The sequence below is a fragment of the Cyprinus carpio genome, chromosome A20 (assembly GCF_018340385.1).
Source record: "Cyprinus carpio isolate SPL01 chromosome A20, ASM1834038v1, whole genome shotgun sequence".
Lineage (NCBI taxonomy): Eukaryota > Metazoa > Chordata > Actinopteri > Cypriniformes > Cyprinidae > Cyprinus > Cyprinus carpio.
The window spans coordinates 12,023,244-12,044,482 of record NC_056591.1 but is presented as its reverse complement, the minus strand read 5'-3'; the positions used below and the strand labels follow the sequence as shown (position 1 = coordinate 12,044,482).

Below are 21,239 nucleotides of genomic sequence, written 5' to 3'. Positions count from 1 at the left end.
AAACCACGATTTAATAGGATAGTTTACCCAAAAATAAAAATTCTCTCATCCTTTACTCACCTTCATGTCAGTAAAAACCCATAACATTTATTCAGTTTTGAAACACAAATAAAAAGTATTTATATTGAAATCTGAGAGATTATGGACATTGAAAGTCCATTCACACAGAACTTTCATGGTTCAAAAAGTCCATAAAGGGATTGTAAAAATAATCCATATGAATCTTTTACAATGATTTTATGACCATTTTGAAATGCAAAAGTTTTGGGTGAATAGACATTCAATGGAGGAAAAGAAATCTCTCAGGTTTCGTTAAAAATGATCTTCATTTGTTTCAAAGATGATCGAAAATCTCATGGGTTTGGAATGACAAAAGGGTGAGTAATTGATGCCAGAATAATAATTTTTGAGTGAACTAAACACCTTTAACCTGAGTATATGTTCTTCACTATGGTAACTTTTGTACAGTGGCCCAGTAGTGTAAATCACACAACACAATGAAATAAGCACAACACAATGGAAAAAAGATGCAACACAACGGAATCACGGTGCCATAGTACACTAATTACACTAATTACGCTCACCGATGTCTGGTTGGGCCACACAAAATTAAAAATGACTTGCACCAGGTACCAGCTGTATAGTGGCGTAGCGAGTAAGGCACATAAAAGTAGGATTTTGACCTTTTGCCAGACTTTCTCTTCTCCTTTATCCCATCACATATCAGATCAGAAAGGCATTTACTTTCAATGTAGAAAATATTCGAAAAGTGGAAATAATGTGCATAATGAGTGTTTAATAATGAAATCTATCGAGTTAGGGGTATAGGTGAATGGAGAGCTTTATTTAGACTCTACATTACTATTGCATCCTGTTAATGTACAACAAAACCTAAATGCAAACAAAATACAAAATCCAAAAAAAAACAACTAATGACTATTTACACTCAAATAAAAGAAGACTTCAAAATCCATTGCTATTTACACTTGGTGTAAACAGTGTATCCGTAAAATACTTTCTATTGGCAATTTGTGTAAACAGCATCTAAAATATGCTGCTTGGATTGCAAATAGCCGCTGCCTTCTATAAATGCGTAAAACTAACATGCAAGCTTTATAAAGTGGTAATGGACTAACGAAACCCTAATTTTTAACTATTTAATATACCAATACCACACCAATGTTTTTTTTATGGACTCTTGAACTTGCACATACTGTATTATTACTGATGAATTCATTTCATAATGCTGTTTCTCGCTGCCACGTAAACGATGCTTTAAAACTATAATTTGGTCTAACAATATTACTATTTTAAAGAGCTTTTACTGCACCAGGATTTTTAAATGAGACTTTAAATTCACATAGCCATATAAATGATTTGGTTAATGGTTTAAAAAAAATTGGTACTACAGTAAAATGCACAAAATTGGAATTTCCCTGAAATTTGATTTAGAGTCCTTAGTTTTAACGCATCCTGTATAGTGGCCAAGAAAGGGAGTGGGAGCATTTCTGTTGTGGCGTGCTAATTTCGTTGTGCTGTGGCTGGTTTCCATTGTGTTGAGGAAGTTTTGTTGTGTTGTGCACTACTGGGCCACCGTACTTTAAGCTCAATGTATCTTTAACAAAACGTGAAAATGCTGACAAATTCAATTGTGAGCAGGAGTCATCTGATGCTCAGACTCACCCAGCTAAAGGAACAATGGCAGGGGACGCAGCAGAGGGTCCAGCAGCATGGCAAATGTTTGGAACGGCTGATGGGACAGTGGCAACTCTATGAGGCCGGCTCAGGGAAACTTTCAAAGTTACTCAGACACATCGAAGAACTTCGGCCCCTAGCAGGACTTGCGCCGTGCAGCTTACAGCAAGTCCAATGCTCTATAAAAGACTTTGAGGTAAGAAGATTGAGTAAAGAGATTATAATGATCTTTTCAACTCTTTCAGATCCTGATGTTGTACTGCATGGTCTGATCCAGCACCATCATTATCTTCATGTTTTCTGTCTCACAGTGGACAGAGGAGCAACTACAGCTTCATGAAGAACTCTACAGGCAGACTGTGGAGGCAGGGGGACACATCCTTCTTCTAACAGACGCGCAGACACAGACACGCCTGCAGACTGAACTGGATGCTCTCAAAGAGATGTGGGAGAGAAGCTGTGGCCTTGTGAGGAAAAGAAAGGCTCTTGCAGACACCATAACTCATGTATGTGACCCAATTCTCACATTTCCCAGACCATGTCTTAACTGGTTACTATGTGAAAGTTTAGTATGTGATTCACATTTAAAGTATGTTGGGAATAAATTTTTTTTTTTTTCCCAATATATATAGAATCTGCCAATATTTGGTGTTTTATTGTATTTATTTATTTATTTTGCTTGTTGCTTTATCACTTTATTCATGATTTTTTTCATCTTTGGTAATGACAAATGATTTGAATGATTTTGCTTGGATGTCGCAAGAATGTCAAACAAGAATTAGCCTGCTAATTAAAAAAAATATAGTATAAGCATAAGGATTTGGATGAGTCTGATTAGTCTTATTGAATCCTTGGTTATTGGTTGGTCATTGGTTATTGTGCGGGTCTTTCTTAGCCACCATTGACCTACATACCCTCCTGAGCGTTTCTCTAATGGAGTGCTCCATTTTGAGGATGAGAGATCAGCTGTAATCTCACCATAATCCATAAATGAGGCAGCTGGGCCATATCACATAGAACAAGGGCTTTCAAAACCACGGCTACTAACCCACTATGCAGTTTGGTGTCTAAATGGATCATCTGTCATTTTTCACACACAATCCCACAATGCCCTAAGGCCTAATGTAGAGGTAGATGTGGGAACAAAGCTTGGAAAGTGTTTCTATTCCATTCTACTTGATTTTCAAAACCTTAATAATGTAAGATCACACAGGCTTCAGAGCATATACATTGCCACAATGGTCATACCAACAGCATAAATTGTCATGTGGACTCTTAATGACAAGGTGCAAATTTGTAATCCTATGTAGTTTATTAGCACCCTGGAGCATTTGGGCCTTATTTGACGGAAAAACTTTGACTATTGCCAAATGTAAATCAGTGTTCACCAGCAAGCAGTGGGGCTCTGTGTCACCCTAAACTAGAGGCTGATCCCCTGTACTGTTAGATATTATATAACACCAGAGTCACGGCCACTCATAACTGGCTCTGATTGGCTCTTCTGTTTGGAATGATGGCATCATCGTTTTGAAGGGGTATAGAGAGTGATGTGGGTGGAAGTATGTTTATGTGTACTTTTGTTCACAATAGGTGGGGGATGGTGTATCCCCACGTGAAAGGGAAATCCCTCTTCAGTGATCTGAGATAACACAGTAACAGCACCCAAAATACAAGCACATCAGTGGCTCTCATAATCAGAACTTATAGACAGGTTCCAGGATCAAGATCAAATTAATTGACATTATGCCACAAACGTACTGTTGTTAGAGCTCAATACTGTATTGAACATGGAAGATTCTTTCAAGTCTAAAACTGTATGATCTGGTGTTGTTTTTCACAGTGTAGAAGTGATTAGAGACAAACATCTTCCACCTTAAATTAAGAGATTCTTCTGTTTCTTTGCAGAACTGGAAGCTCTGTGAAACTGGCCTGGCTGATAGTGCTCTCAAACTGAAAGAGATAAAAGCAAGACTGAAGAGTCCGCTGCCAGAGAAGCTAGAAGATCTAAAGTCACACATGCAGCTCATCAAGGTAATATATTTTTCTGAGTGATGACAGACAACCAAACAACCACATAGAATCCCAGATTCAGGTCATTCGACTGTATTGATAATGTTTTATTTTATTTTGTTTATATATTTATTTATTTAACCTGGAAATAAACTGAGGATTTGGAAAATGTATAGAGAAAAAATACAATAAGAAATTGTGATATAAAATACAAAAATTATTTAAGATTTAGGAAGTTTTTTTAGGACAAAGGTTTGAGAAGATGAAAAAATATAGAGGAAAACTGAAAGGAAAAGTTATCAAAAATTAAGAGAAAAAAATAATTCACAGTTTATCAACCAATGAAATGTAGGCAAGTTTGTGATGGTATTGTGCAGATGGTCAGATCTTCATGCTTCCACTTAATAGATTTAGGATCAACTTAAATCATGCTGAAGAACATGAAGTTATTAAAGCGAAAGGGAAACAAACCAAATATTCATGTACACTGCCGTTCAAAAGTTTGGGATCAGTAAGATTTTTTTAAATGTTTTTAAAAAGCTGCATTTAAAAAAAAAAAACAAAAAAAAAAAAAACAGTAATAAAAGTAATATTTTGATATATTATTACAATTTAAAGTTTTCTATTTTAATATTTTGGAACAGTAGTGTATATTTTTATTGCAACTGTCTTGCTTTTACAAATTGTTATGTAATACTGTATGTAATAAAGTCAGATATTTATTTATTCAGTGAAAAAATAGAAGCATTCTCACTAGTGTTCTCTGCCTCTCGGACCCTGCACTATGGTGTAAGATCAGCTAACTTTAAATGTACACATTGCTTACATTTCTTTGGGACTCCTGTTAGAATACAGTTGATTGTGAAAATATTTTATGCCATTACATTGGTAATAGTCGTCAATTGTCAGAGACAGACTTTAATGGTTGTCAAACAAAGAGCTTTTATCTGCCAACTGAATTCTATGGTATTTTAAATAATACACTCAAACTATTACCAAGGTTTTTGCTAAAGAAAAAACACCTGTTGATATAATCATGTCACTTTAGAAATGTGTTAATAACCCAACTACTAAGAATAATCCTACAACATTAAAAATCCTTCAATGAAGGTGGGTGAAACTGACAAAGGAAATAATAGTGTCTTTAACATGTTTGGCCTTTACCCCATCACCCCTTTCCATGTTGTAATGGGTGCTCTGACCCCACCCCCCCCCCCCCCCCCCCCCCCACACACACACACTTCTCACTCCCACCTCCCCTTCTCCGCCTCCTCCCCTCCCCCGTCCTATCCAGCGGGCCTTAATCCCGAGCGCTAATGACAGGGACACAGAGAGAGGGAGAGAGAGGACTAGGGTTAGAGTGCGGCAGAGGAGGGGAGTTTAACTTGGTGCTGGTTGCCGTGTTATGCAGGAGGACGAGGACTCGCTGCAGATTTGGGCTGGAGGACTGAAAGAGCTGACCACCATGAAAGCAGACGTGTCCCAGTACGTGCTGCCCACAGACACCGCGCTGCTCCAGGGACAGGTGGAAGAACTTTACAGCCAATGGGAAGAACTGTGCTTGAAGGTGAGTGAGTGTTTGTGTTTGTGAGAGGAGAGAGAGAGAGTGAGAGAGTGAGAGTAGGAGGGAAAGAGAGGCTGTTGTCCAGGCAGCATTGAAAGGCACACAATGATTCACCGCTGGAAGGTGGGGGGAAAACTTCACAGTGCCGCATGGCACAGAAAAAGAGAGGGAAAATGAGAATGTATGTGAATTGATCTAGATTTATAGCCATAATAATAGTTTTCTCATCAGAAACTTGTCCTGACACACATATGTTTCTGAAAAATAGCACAAGACATTTTTTTTTCATTTGACTTAAAGGGACAGTTCAGACCAAAATGAACATTTTCATTTACTTACCTACTTGCTGGTCCAAATGTTATGTGTTTTTCTTCTGTGGAACACATAAAGAGAAATTTTAAATCATACAAGTCACTCTTTTCTATGCATTACATAGAATGGGGAACGAATGCCCATTCAAGAAATCCGCATAAAGTATTATGAAAGTTGTTCATACGTCTCATGCACTGTATTAGTTTCAGAAGACATATGTTGGGATGTTACCACTACAACAGGATCAATAAGCCATTAACAGCTGATCTCAAAAATGTGATCTGTCCAGTTCATGAACAAATCATTCAGATCAAATTAGAATCAGACTAGTTTTATAAACGGAATCAGTCATTTTTTTTGTTGTATAATGCCTTAAATTAATACTTTTTACTCACACCAAGCTGTCATATGAATTCAGGAGACTTAAAATATAGCACAAGAGACACAAGGACCACTTTTTGGAGCTTGACAGCTCTTATCCTCATTTACCATCAAAATATCATAAAAATTATAATACAATATACCACTAAAAAAATCAAAAAAAAAAATGACTTTTTGTGTTCTGTGGGAGAATGAAAGTCTTTTGGGTTTGGTAAATGAAATGAATTATCATTTCTGGGCAAACAATACCCTTAACATTGCAACTTTTTTCTATAATTACATTAATTTTGCTCTATATTAAATAAAATAATGTCTATTTTAACTCACATGTCAATATGCATTACTTAGGTAGCTCATTTTTTTAAGTTGCTTGCCAGGCATTGTAAAGGCTGACTGAGGACTTTTTCTGAGATTATCTGTCTAGCGCAGGTGTCCAGCCTGCCATCATTAAGCAGCTGAATGGCCTGCTGACATTTGAATGGAGTTGCTCTTGTAACTGTAAACGGCCTGAGCAATTAAAAAACAGAAAGGCCACATTTAGGACAGATTGTTGCATGGCCTACATCCACCCCTTAGACTTTTCACCACATAACGCAGCGTGCTTTATTTAATCAACCGTTTTTCAGTTTGTGAATTTGCTGCTGTGAGTTTTCAGTCGTGTCTTTTTTTGAAACTCTGGCCAGACGCCAGGGCCGAGCAAATGAGGTCAGTTTACGTTGTGCGTCAGTGTCTGTGGCCAACAGGTTGCAGGTGGAAACATTCCCTGGAATGAATGACAGATGGCAAAGCTAGGCCTTGTTTTCTAGAGGGAGGTCTTTCATTTGTCTTTGCATATGTTTTTGGGCAAGTGGCTTGGGCTCAAGGAAATGCATAAATAATGAATTCAACAAGTGATTAACTAACCTCAGTGTCCTTGTGCATTCTTTTAACCTCATGATTAATATCTCATTTAGAAGGGAAAACTACATTATCACATTCTCTTACAGCTCTAAGTGTGACATTATTAGATCAAGAAAAGCGCATAGCTTTCACTGACAAATGTAGCATGCAAAATGCATTCGTTTTTTTAAAAAGGCTGCAAGTAAGCCCCAGCAATCTAGAAATGACACAAGCAAAAGGGAACTACAAAGTGCTCCCCTAGTGTGTCTTGGTGTTAGTACATCCTAGTAGACAAGCCCCTTACTGACAGAAAGCAGTAAAAGCGAGTGGGCCTTTGCTGTACTCTTTTGCTTAACAGTCCAGAAATCAATCTCACAGCGTGAGATGAGATTTTTTAAAAGCCTTTCAGATGGCCAGCTTTTAAAGAATAAAGTCATATAGTTGTAACCTGACACCTTTGCATTGAGTTATTTTCATGTCTTTTTTCACATGTGAATTAGGGTAGTGAACCGGCCTGTCACTTCAAGAGCACATTACAAAATTCAGTGAGGACAAAGAGTGCAAGTTCTTATGTACTCTCTCTAGAACTTGAGAGTAGACCATGTGCTCTCAAAGATATTTCCTGAATGAATAAATGTCATTATAATGAAAAATAAAATGAAATAAGTGTTGATATGTGGAAAGTTTTCTGTACTTACTGTAAGAATATTTTTTTTAAAGACGCATTTTAACCGTTTATTGTTCCTTTATGTGTAGGTGTCCCTTCGCAAACAGGAAATAGCTGATCGCCTGAACGCCTGGATCATCTTCAATGATAAAAACAAGGAGTTCTGTGACTGGCTGATGCAGATGGAGAAAAAAGTGGCACATAGGGGCGAAAACCTTAGTATTGAGGAAATGGTGGAGAAACTTAAAAAGGTAAAGTTTGGTTTACTTTTCTTTGTTATGATTTTCATAATCCCTTAAAAATAGATAATTCATCCAAAAATGAAAATTCCCACCCAGTGTTTTGTTCTATAACTATATGACCAGAATTCCCAAACTTTGATTTGTTTGTGGTCAATACAATTTTTTTTAAAGACGTTTCTTGTGCTCACCAACGCTATTTTTATTTGATCAAAAATACAGTAAAATTATAATATTGTTAAATGTTATTCTAATTTAAAATAACTGCTTTCTATTTTAATATATTTTTAAAAAGTACTTTATTCCTGTGGTGACACGGCTGAATTTTCAGCAGCCGTTACTTCAGTGTCGCATGATCCTTCAGAAATCATTTATATTTATATCATAGCATGTCAGATGTCAATTCATTATATTTATGCAAACGGTTATATATATTATATTATAATTTTTTTTTTAATTATTTGATGAAAAGAAAGTTAATAAGAACAGCATTTTTTTCTCAAAATTATATAAAAAAATAATAAATTAATAAAAGTAATAATTTATTAGTAATTAATTAAATTGCTCAACTCCCTGTTTTTGTGGATACATAACCATAACAACACGCCACTTCACGATAATTTTAGACAAAGGTATCACAGGGGTCTGCTTCTATGTGCCTTTGTCATGGTGAGTTTGTGTTGTACATTTGTAAGGAGCTTAAGTAGGTCGGTAATATGGTATTATATGGTATATGCTATTATGAGTATCTACGAAGGATTAAAGCAGTCTCAAATGAACAGCACGCTTAAGCATTCCCAAGGGAGGCCCCACAGTTTTTACATTTCACAGAGGCTCCATTCTATCCACTCACATAGCATTCGTTCATTTTTACTCAAATATGCTACAAATGTACATTATTTGGTTACACTTTATTTCGATAGTCCACTTTAGACATTCTACCAACTATAAGTAACTTTGTAACTACATGTCAACTAATTCTCATTCATTATCAACTACATGTCTACTAACTCTCAGAATAGACTGTTAGGGTAGGTTAAGGGTTAGTGTTAGGGGTAGGTTTAGGGTTAGTATAAATTGACAATAAGTTGACAAAGGAATGTTAGAAGATATTAAGCACACAGTCTACTAATACTCTACTAACTGCTAGTTGACATGTAGTTGCAAAGTTACTTATTGTTAGTAGAATGTCTAAAGTAGACTGTCGAAATAAAGTGTTACCCATTATTTCTAAAAAAAAAAACATGAAAGATTAGCTTTAATCTAGTTTACTCCATGTACTATAAAATTGAGGGCAGAGTGCTGTACCACATAACTGTGATAATTTGTTCATATACAACAAAAGCCTCGTATGTGCAGTTTCTCTCTCACCATCAAACAGTGCAACCTCAAGCACTCTGAAGTCATTAGCACAGAGTTTCAGGCCACGTCACTAATGATCACACATCAGAAAGCTTGCCATTGTCTCCTTCTAGCATAGGTACTGATGGCAAGTGTTATTTTACTATCATTATTTTACTATCAATATTTTGAATTTATTTTTATTTTTATACAATTTAGCAAATTTTTTAGCTTTTTTTTTTTCTTCGTTTGTTTGAGTTATTTTACTTCATCAAGTTAAACTAAATGAAAATGAGAATTATTTTCCACAAGCTAAAAAAAAAAAAAAAGTTTTTATTTAATTTCAGTTAACTTTTATTTCATGTTTTTTTTATGGCTGTAGATTTAGTTAACTGTAATAGCTCTGCTGACAAGAATCCTGCTGTTGAAACTGAGCTAGGTTGAGCTAAACAAAACAGGTGAACCCTTAATAGCAGAGTAGAAAGTGAAAGGGATTTGGGCCGCTGAGGGGTCAGTGTGAATAGTTGTTCCTCTCCTTTAAAGAGGGCCCATGCTGAGAGAAGGAACATAGTTTTGATAGCTGTCAGAACCATCTAGAGACTAAGTGCAGTTAGTCGGTTTTGTTTGGGATGGATGTGTTAATGACTAAAGCACATGAGAGGCCGGTGCTCATTGTGCACATCTCTCTTCAGGACTGTATGGAGGAGATTAATCTCTTCAGCAAGAACAAGAGCCACCTCAAGCAGCTGGGAGAGCAGCTCCTATTGGCCAGCGACAAGGCTAAGGAGGCAGAGATTGACGGGGCCTTGCACGATGTCAACGACCGCTGGCAAAACCTGTTCGACCACATTGAGGCCAGGTGAGCAAAAAAAACAAAATGAACCACATTGAACTATCACTAAATGCTTTGAGGAATAAATGCTAATTTGATTAAACTCATTTCTTCTCTGTTTGCCTGATGTTTGCTATTGTTGCTCTGTATGCACTGATTAACGGCTGATCAAAGCTCTTTGTTTGTTTGAAAGCCTTAGTCTGCATCATTTCTGGCTTCCATTCAAGGACTGATTGATTCATTCATTCATTTCTGCATTTATTCCTCATTTAGACTGTTGGTGGTGATTAAGCCTTTGATTAGACTTTTATATTGTTTTTTAAGGCATTTAACAGATTCTTTTATTCAGACTGAAAAACAAAAAGTGCTTAAGCTTTCAATGTGAGACTGATGGTTAAAAAGTAGTTCAAAATGCTGATGCTGGGAAAATAACTTTCCTGTGCAAACACAAATATGTAGAGGAAAGTTGTGTAAGAAGTGCCTTTTTCCAGCAAATTGTGCCAAACTGTGTAGTTAGAAAGAAATGCATATATGAAAAGCCTTTTTAATGCTGAAAGTTTGTGTGTGTGTGTCAGTTTTGTTCTGTATGACAGGTGAAAAAAAAATTTGTACCAGTGATTGTATGTAAACTGTCTCACAAAGCCCAACAAATAGTAATTGTAAGCTTTGCGTCAAAATTCAGGAAATACTAGCATATAACATTATTATATTAGTGTGATATTATGCTGTCATAATATTGTTATAAGTATGCTTATGTAATACTGAATTATTATTATTATTATTATTATCATTATTATACATACTGTTCAGTGTTATTGACCAAAAGCTGAAATAAAATGTAAATATAAAAATTAAGTTAGAAATTTATAATTTTAAACAAATTTTAAACAAATTAAAAACATTGCCTTGGCAATTAACTGAAATAAAATGATTTAATGTTTAAGTGTTAGAATTACTTAAAAAAAGTAAATTAAAGCTATGTAGAACAAAAGGTATGAAAATGACCAAAGCAAATAACTAAAATAATAACAAATAACTAAAATGAAAATGAAAACTCAAAATGTAAAAATAAAAGCTAATTCAAAATATAAATGAATACTAAAATTGTATATAAATAATACTAAAATAACACTGGTATTGTTTAAGTGTTTAAAACTGTTTCACTATATTAAAACATTATGAATATTAAACCTTTTCCTGGCTGCTTTATAAAAAGACTTTAGTGGAGATGGAGATTTGAAAAAAAAAAAAATAAATAATAAATTAAATCATTCATGTATCCCCCAATGACTCAGCCTGTCCCATGATACAGTTCAATTTACCCCTAATGTGGAGCAATTTGCCTTATATGAACTTTTTTTTTTTTGGAAAGGTAATTTTTCTATATTTCTTCAGTGTTATAGGTGACTTCCACAAAGTTCAGTTAATAGAATACATCCTAGAATACATACATACATTTACCTATTCAAAGGTGAGTCTCGAGTCTGCATGTACTCATTTATTTCTTGACGTGGTCTTCAGTACTCTTGATGGTTACCACATCTGGCATATGCTCTCATAATCATTCAGTCTGCTGGAAATTTGCACATACGGAGTGTATGAATCAGCTGGTGGTCCTAAGGAAGCAATAACAAACAATTCAAGTGCTTTCCAATCTTTTCTGTGACGTTAGCAGCCTCTCATGTTATTGGTCAGTCCTGCAGTATGACGTGTTCTGAAGCAGCCAGATGGTGCTAGTACTGAAGGAGGGGAATTAGCGTAGCCCTCACTAGTGTCGTTGGCTTCAGCTTTGCCATATGGCTGTTCAGGCTTCTGTAGTTTGTCCTAGTCCCTCTGTATAGGTGGAGGGGGTGGAGGGGGGCAATGGTCTGTCACCTCATATTATCTTTTATGAACAGGGGCACAATGGGGCCAGGGGGACAGTATGTACTCAGGCACGCTATAATCACACAGCCGGCCATCTGCAGGTATGGCTGCTCAGTTGGTTTGCGAGGCCATGAGGTCACTCAAACAACATAACGAGAAGCTTCACAGTCACACTTAAATGGTTTAATCTAATGCCTATGGGACAAACACCCTTTGTCTGTGCTTCAGTTTCATCTGACCTGGGGTTATCAGACCTTTTATTTAGTTGTGTTTCACGGCAAGCGTAGCATGCTGAACTTTGATTCCATTGGGTTCCTGTCAAACAACACAGATACCAAAGAAAACAGTTACTTGATTGATTAATAAAGAGGTTAGTCTTTTTCATTAAAATGGCACACAATATTATTTTTTCAATAAATAAAATAAATATTTATCTAGTGGAGATTATAGAGGACTTTTGGTCATGTTCAGGTTTTAATCAAAATGTCCATGATCATTTATGGTATCACAAGTTTTTTTTTTTTTTTTTTTTTATACACACAACAAACATCACAAAACACCAAAACAATAACAACAGACATCATCCACACACTCTGAGTTACTATACATGCTCCATGAATGACTTTGAAATATATGAGACGATGAGCTGAGTTTTTAGAGGTTTGACCACACTTTCTCCCAAGTCGACAGATAAATTAAGGTCAGATAATTCCTGATTCCAAACAGATTCGACAGAAAAAGCATTGTAATGCGATCAACAATTCCAACACACACCGAGGAAACAGATGGTCGACCAGAAGATGGCGCAATCCAATCTTGCACAAAATGAGATCTCCTTAAAGTAACTCTATATGCTAAACCACCCGAGTGTGCAATCCTTTTAAAATTCAAATGAAATAAATAAAGATATTAATGTCTGTTGTATAAAATAAAAGTAGCACAGATAAAGGAACAACAAACAACACTGAACAAGAACCGAGAATATAGGTCTGCCTAAGAAAAAAAAAAAATTTGGATACGTGACCAATCCACATTTTTCTTTATTGCCGATTGCTCAATCACTCTTTTCCGATTGTCCTTTACCGCTGAAGTACTCATGATGGAGTAGATAGAAAGTGGTTCGAAATTTACTATCAGGATTGTAGAATATTTGACAAAGTGAGCAGAGCGAAGGACCGTGTGTGCACCGCCGTCGAAAGGGTCACATGATCACATTTTTTCAAAATGAATATGCAATCTCTCTCTCTTTCAGGGTGAAAAAGCTGACAGAAACCCTGGTGACAGTGCAGCAGTTGGATAAGAACATGAATAACCTTCACTCTTGGCTCACTCGCATTGAAGCTGAGCTGGCCAAACCCATTCACTACAGTATCTGCCATAGAGATGAGATCCAAAAGAGACTGGCCGAGCAACAGGTCAGCAAATCAAGAGTTTATGAAAAGGATATAATAGAATATTCAATCAGCTCAAATACCAGACTGTAGATTAGTATAGGTGTATTTTGTCTTGTGGGACTGGCAGATTTTTGTTAATTTTTTTATAAATGCATAAATAGGTGAAAAATCTTGCCGATGCAACAACTTATTCCAGAGATAAATTGTCTGAAAAGAAGCCTTAATATGCTTTTTTTCTAATCAGGTGAATTTGTGTAGTTTGAGGTATGTTGTGATATTTTTGCTGGAAATAGGGTATGATTTTTTTTTTTTTTTTTTTTGATTATTTTAATTGTCTTTCATTGAAATGAACTATTTAAAATGACAATTATTCCATTATGCATAAAAGTTTGCTAAAAAAGCTAACTCTTTTCATAGCTGTCTATGCAGTGTAAATGTAAAAACATTTCTGAAATCAGAAAAAGGGCTACGGCATTCCATTTTGCTGAAAGCTTCAACACTTATAATGCCCTTCTGATTTGGGTACCACCTCTCTGTCAGTCTGACTGTCCATTGGCAGAACTACAAAAAAATTGGAAGTTTGATGTGTAGTTTTAATTTTTTTTTCCCATATACTACCGACATTATAACAATACGAAGCTGGTTGAAAATAGGCAAACTTATCTTTCATCTGTTTGATAAATTGACAGGAATGACTTTAACATTTGCATGCATGTGTTTAGGACCTGCAGCGTGACATCGAGCAGCACACTGAAAGGGTGGCGTCTATGCTCACCCTGTGTGATGTGCTTCTGCACGATGAGGATGCCTGCAACAGCGATGGAGAGAATGACTCCATCCAGCAGACCACGCAACGCTTGGACCAGCGCTGGAGAAATATCTGCTCCACGTCTCTGGAGAGGAGGCTGAGGTATGGCCATTTATCTATTCCAGACGAGTCCAATCTCAAACACACATCATTGCTCACAGATGTTTAGTCATTGTGTTGCATCCCTTTATGGGAAGGAAGTTTCAGTTCACTCTGGATCCAGATTAAGAAACTGTTTTCCAATTCGCAGCACCCTGCTGAGCAAGAGATATACATAAGAATTCACTTTGCATGATAAAATTTGTTAATTTTTAATGCCCTGTAACGTCACCAAACACTTGAGTCCAACAGACTATGGGTTTTGAGAAAATGACATCATATATTTGGTAAATAAGCATAAAATTAATTACAATAAATATTATAAATGAAAGTATTTAAAAGTAAGTGCCCACACATGCACATTGAGTATTAAAGTATTAAATTATTTTATGTTATGATTTATAAAAATATACATTTATATAAAAGATTTTTTGTTTTTAATCACTCCTGTCTGTTTGCAGGATTGAGGAGACGTGGCGACTGTGGTGTAAATTTCAGGAGGATTACTCTTCCTTCGAGGACTGGCTGAACATAGCTGAGCGCTCTGCTGCTGAACCCAATTCATCAGACATCATGTACACTGACGCCAAAGAGGAACTTCAGAAATATGAGGTTTGATTCCAACAAAATGTTAAACTATGAGTCTTCAAATGGCTGTGCTACTGGACAGCATTATGTTTACATCATTTAGTGCAATGTTTTAGGTACACGATTAGTACGATTAGGGGAATATTAGATTCCTCAAGCAATCATCTATGGCCTGTCAGCAGTTTTTCATTAACTGAATGTTTTAGTCATTCAAGCAAGACTTCTGAAATGTTTCTAATGTTAAAAACACACTCACTCTTTGCATGGAAATTGAGTGTTGAAGTAGATATTTTTGAATATATAGTAAACAGTAATAGCAGTTCTGAAATTTGTTTTTGTGATCATAGTTAGTAGTGTTTGATTTGTTGTTTTAGGTTTTCCAAAGTCAAGTGCATGCGAGTCTGACCCAGCTGGAAATGATTAATAACCAGTACAGAAGACTAGCGCGGGAGAACCGAGCCGATGCAGCCAGCAGACTCAGAGCCATGGTGCATCAGGGGAACCAGCGCTGGGACGCGCTCCAGAGGAGAGTGGCTGCAATACTGCGCAGACTCAGAGTGAGGACACAGACACACTACTTTTTTATGTCATCTATGCATTTTTCTTAACTTCACTCCCAACACATTTTCTTTTTCCTCCCTCTTTTTTTCTCATTTAGCATTTCACAAGTCAGAGAGAAGAGTTTGAGGGAACCCGCGAGAGCCTCCTCGTCTGGCTGACTGAGATAGACCTCCAGCTGACCAATGTGGAGAACTTCTCAGAGAGCCATCTCCAAGACAAGATGAAACAGCTGAAGGTAATAATAAACAAGCGTTTCCTTTAAATTCAGTCGTTCAGTCAGTCTATATACAGAGGGAATAAATGATGACAGAATTTCAGTTAAATTTAACTGAACTTTCTTACTCTTCCCCTCCAGAGTTTTAAGAAAGAGATCACTCTGAACACCAATAAGATTGATGCTCTGATCGTTTTTGGCGAGGGGCTGATTCAGAGGAGCTGTCCTCAAGATGCTGTTGTGATAGAAGATGAGTTAGAGGAACTGCACACGTACTGTCAAGAGGTGTTCGGCAGGGTGGCGCGATTCCACCAGCGCCTCACCAGTCTCCGCCCGGTATTATATACGCTCACTTTTTTTATTACATTCTCTCACATACCATACTTAATGTGTCCATATAACTTTGCATATGGGCCATGTTATATGAATTTGAATGATAGTGTTTTTTCTTTGGAGCAGCTGGACGTCTTTGATGGTGAACAGTCCAGAGGGACACTGGCCAGCCCCTCCTCCAGCCAGCCCTCCATGTGTCTGCTCTCACCACCTCAGGAGCACTCGGGCCGTGAAACCCCCGTCAGTGTGGATTCCATCCCTCTGGAGTGGGACCACACTGGGGACGTTGGCGGCTCTTCTTCACATGATGAGGAAGAGGATGCTGCATCCTTCTCTGCTCTGTCAGGTAAATAAGTATAGAAGTGTTTCTATTGCTCAAGCTGTGCAGTGTACTGCAGATGATGACGCTGGTTCTCAGCAGTCTTAAAGTGTGGTCACATTAATTGTTGTTCAGCAAAATTTCAATAGGAATCTGTGTGTTTGGGAATTTTGTGTGAAGATTTCCTCACCCAGATTTCACAGTGGGTCACAAGTCGGTCACATTCACCACATTGATCAAAAGAAAGCTGCTTGGTTTGAAAGTGCATTGAAAGTTCATGCATCACTACGCTGTTAACAGCAGTAGTCAATGGATCTTCTTATCCTCAAAATTTCACTGAAACTTCGCTAATGTGAAAACACCTTTATGTAATCAGACTTTATTGAGCAAGGTGTTCAAGCCATGAATCGCCAATTTCAACAAAAAAAGCCGTCTGACTTTTTTCTGGTGACCACATGATTTTTTTTCATGTTCCTAAATCTGGAGTCCGATAAAATTTAAATATATTTTGTTGCACATCCTCTGTGACTGAGACTTTTTCCAGAACTCTGACTGCTGGAATGGGTTGTCATACTGCTGATTTAGCCATTAATTTTCTCTCCCTCCAGAGGTCACCCTCCTTACTCTCTTTCCACATTATTCTCTCTCTCTCTCTCTCTCCATCCTGTCCTGTTCCCACATCACTATCGGTACGCTTATGAATAGACTGGGTCTGCCGGATCATCAAAGGACTGGTATTTTTCCTTTCAGTGGAGAACTTTCTCTCTTAAATCAAAAGATGCAAGCATCCTCCCTTCACCCTGTTCTGCTATGTTCTCTTATCATGAAAGACTTGGGCGTGTGGGGAGATTCTGTTTGGAAAGAGGAGGGTTGAGAGCCGGCGTGTCCAGATCTCAGGGAGTATAAGAGAGGGCACAGGAAGGTTGCGTCCCCTCCTCTCACACGGCTCAGTGCACCTGCTCATCCTCCTCCAGAGCTTTCATGCTCATGCAAAAGATAATAACATTAATTTCTCTAAACCTCACACTCTTGAAGCTTTGCTCATTACTGGAGAAGCGTACAGGACTTGTTTGATGCTTTTGTTATTAATGGGGTCTTACATTTTTTACATTAATTTTTTTTCCTGAAATCCACTTAGAATTTTCCTAAAATCCACTTAGAAAGGGGGTGGTTCTTTTCTATACCCACTGTATATGTTTTTCATAGTACATAAATCTCTACGACTTCAAAATATCAAGAAAAATTTGATTCTCTGTGATCACTGCAAAAACTAAATAATCCCACTTCTTGTATCCATTTCTGTTATCACAGCCTAAATGAATGTAGCCTGCTTTGAGCACTGAGTTAAATCTCTCTCTCCCTCTCTCACACACTCACAGGACAGAATTGGCACGCTCAAAACACACCTGAAGGGAAATCCTTCCAGCTGGACTCCTCCTCACCTACACACACCAGCACTCCTTTTAAACAAGGCTACGTGAGTATATACCCCTTCCTTCTTAATCTAGCACTTACATAAACATCAAATTTGCATGTTGTCTTCTTCCTTATTCAGTGCATGTGTAGTTCCTGCATGAAGAGTGACTGTAATGGTGCGAGTATGATGTGTCTTTGCAATGTACAGGTCCAGCTGATGTCTGAGTGCAGCGGCAGCATTAAGAGTGTGAAGAGGGTTTCTATGATCCTGGATGATGAGGAACAGCGGGAGGAACAAGGCCTCACTGGCCTCAACACTGCAGACAAACAGTCAGGTACTGACACTTTGTCCAACACAATATCTGTCTGGTACTCTTCCTGAGTGATTCATGTAAAAAAAAAAAATCTTCACAAATGGTCGGGTACATGCACTGACACAGATCACATAGATGTACAGACAAAAGGGTGAATGGATGAATCAGTGGATAAGCATATGGAAGGATAGGTAACTAGATGAAAAGGTAGATAAGTGTTTAGACAAATGAAATGATGGATGGACTGATAGCTGGATGGATGGACAGGGGGTTAAATGGAAGGATAGATAGCTGGATAGATTGTTAAATGGAAGGTGGATAGGTGAAAAGATAGTTGCGTAGATGGATGAGTGGATAGGTGGACAAATAAATTTATGATAGCAAAATGTTGGTTAGATGAATAAAAATGGATGAATAGGGAGATGGACGGATGGATACATAGATAGAAAATTAGTAGATTTGGTTAGATGAATAAAGGACTGGATTGGTGGATAGACAGGATAAAAATGGGTGGATGTGCATGTAGAATTAGATTTTTTTTTTTGTTCTCCGCAGGAGTGATTGAGCGCTGGGAGCTGATTCAGGCTCAAGCAGTGAGTAAAGAGCAGTGCAGCACCAGAGACCCCCAGCAGCTGACCTCTGACCTGCATGACATCACTTCCTGGCTGGATCGTGTCACCCCTGAGCTGGACAGACTGCAGAAGCCTGAGACATCCGTCAGTGTCGAGATCTTAGAAGAGAGGGTCAAACAACTTAAAGTAAGCATCACAGTTCTAGTTCTAGACTGCATCTAATCTTTTAAATTATTAATACAGAGACACATATTTCATATTTTGTTCCACATTACACAGGAAATGCAGAAGACATTTGCTCGCTATAAGACCATGATGCTGTCTCTGAACCTGGGTGGGCGAGAGCTGCAGCAGGGGGCTACAGGAGGAGCACCTGAGCTTCAGGAGGGTCTGCGCAGCATGAATCGCCGCTGGACAGAGGCTTGTGCGGGACTAGAGGGATGGGAGGACAGTCTGCGCACCACCCTCGGACGCTGTCAGGTGAGAGATCTGACAAACATTTATACAAACCTTAATGGAGAGATTGAATCTATTGGGATTGATGCCACATGAAACTTCATCTCTCACTACTGACCATCTCCCCTCCTGTAGGAGTTCCACCAGATGGTTCACTCTCAACTGCTATGGCTGGCCCATGCAGAGAGCAGACGCTACACAGTGAACCTCAGCGACCCTTCTGTGCAGCCCTCCATGCTTCAGGAACACAGGAACACGCTGAAGGTGAGCCAGAGAAACCCAAACCAGAACAACATCAGCTTCTCCAAGTTTGTCTTGTATTTGTGTAGTGGGCTTATGTTTTGCTCCCCCTGGTGGCAGGATCTGGCAGAGGAGCTGCAGGGCAGGCAGAAGCAAGTGAGCTCCCTGCAGACGATCGTCTCCGAGCTGCTTCCTGAGGCTGGTGGGGAGGACAGTGCTGAAGCCAGGGAAAAACTCCATGTCATTGGAAGCAAACTACGACTCCTGTCATGTCAAGTCAACCAGGATCACCAGACAGTTCAGGAGAGATTAGTAAGAGTCACTTACACTATAGTCATTTTTATACACTTTTTAAAAAATGCTTTACAGTACCGCTTTATGGGCACATTTTGCTAAAAAAATACACTGTTCATGGAAGAGCCCAAATTGGACACTCTGCAAACTTAATTGAGCCTTGAGGATTTATTTGAAGCAGTTAGAAGTGTATTTAAAATATGAATTCAGACTTTTTTTTTAATTTACAATTTAAAAGTTTGAGGTCAGAAAGACACACCCGGAGCAGTGGGCAGCCATTTATGCTGCGGCACCCGGGGAGCAGTTGTGGATTCTGTGACTTGCTCAAGGGCACCTCAGTCATGGTATTGCCAGCCTGAGACTCGAACCCACAACCTTAGGGTTAGGAGTCAAACTCTCTAACTATTAGGCCACGACTTCCCCTGAAGGCTTGAATAATGGCTTTTACGATGTATTAAAATTAATTAAAAATGTACATAATATTAAAATAGAAAAGGTAGTTTAGATTGTAATATTTCACGAGATTACTGTTTTTTTTTTTATTTAAATGCAGTCTTGATAAGCATAAAAAAACTTCTTTCAAATATATACAGTACAGACCAAAAGTTTGGAAACATTACTATTTTTAATGTTTTTGAAAGAAGTGTCTTCTGCTCATCAAGCCTGCATTTATTTGATCAAAAATACAGAAAAAACAGTAATATTGTGAAATATTATTACAACTTAAAATAATAGTTTTTCTATTTGAATATACTTTAAAAAAATAATTTATTCCTGTGATGCAAAGCTGAATTTTTCAGCATCATTACTCCAGCCTTCAGTGTCACATGTAACATCCAGTCTATCACATGATCATTTAGAAATCATTCTAATATTCTGATTTATTATGAGTGTTGGAAACAGTTCTGCTGTCTAATATATTTGATGAATAAAAGGTAACTTAATAAAAAGGTAATAAAAAGAAATGAATTTATTCAAAATAAAAAAAAAATTCTAATAATATATATTCTAATAATATATTTTCTTTACTATCACTTTTTATCAATTTAACACATCCTTGCTGAATAAAAGTATTGATTTTATTTAAAAAAAAGAAAGAAAAAAAAATTACTGACCAGTAGTGTATATTGTTATTACAAAATATTTTTTTTATTATTCATCAAAGTATCCTAAAAAAGTATCACATGTTCTGAAAAAAATATTAAGCAGCAGAACTGTTTCCAACTTTGATAATGAATCATCATATTAGAATGATTTCTAAAGGATCATGTGATAATGATCCTAAAAATTCAGCTTTGCATCACAGAAATAAATTATAATTTAAAGTATAATAAATTTAAAAACAATTATTTTAAATTGTAATAATATATCACAATATTATTTTCTTTTTTCTGTATTTTTGATCAAAGAAATGCAGGCTTGATGAGCAGAAGAAACTTCTTTCAAAAACTATTAAAAATAGTAATGTTTCCAAACTTTTGGTCTGTACTGTATATATATATATCAAATATATATATAATATATATATATATATATCATTATTATAAATAAATTGAGTACAAACCTTTGAATGGTAGTGTGCATTAAAATAATTTCGTCTGAGAGTTTTGCCACAACGTGTCAACAAATAAATATAATTAACTAAGATAAGGCAGTTACTGGCATACTACAAACAATATTAAAATTAAAAGTATACTACATGCTCATTATTTTTTTGGTTTGATTTGTGGCGAGGTGCTGAAATGATCTGTCATGTGTTTGCAGGAGTCCACGACTGATGCTTCGGGAGACAGGAAATCCACACAATGCTCTCGGTACAGTTTGACACATAAAGCATTTAATTTT

At 37.1% G+C, this 21,239-nt stretch overlaps 1 protein-coding gene across 1 annotated transcript in view; it reads left to right on the top strand.

Moving 5' to 3' along the window:
• The window catches only part of LOC109072450 (nesprin-2-like), an 82,562-nt gene that overhangs the window by 60,374 nt on the left and 949 nt on the right, over positions 1-21,239 (top strand). The window contains 20 exon segments of the mRNA XM_042777242.1: positions 1,660-1,891; positions 2,007-2,201; positions 3,601-3,726; positions 5,117-5,272; positions 7,598-7,759; positions 9,781-9,947; positions 13,039-13,201; positions 13,903-14,090; positions 14,549-14,699; positions 15,050-15,232; positions 15,334-15,471; positions 15,592-15,786; positions 15,910-16,129; positions 17,482-17,579; positions 17,727-17,853; positions 18,388-18,590; positions 18,684-18,884; positions 18,996-19,124; positions 19,221-19,412; positions 21,159-21,208. Of these exon segments, the coding sequence (XP_042633176.1) occupies positions 1,660-1,891; positions 2,007-2,201; positions 3,601-3,726; positions 5,117-5,272; positions 7,598-7,759; positions 9,781-9,947; positions 13,039-13,201; positions 13,903-14,090; positions 14,549-14,699; positions 15,050-15,232; positions 15,334-15,471; positions 15,592-15,786; positions 15,910-16,129; positions 17,482-17,579; positions 17,727-17,853; positions 18,388-18,590; positions 18,684-18,884; positions 18,996-19,124; positions 19,221-19,412; positions 21,159-21,208 (3,276 nt within the window).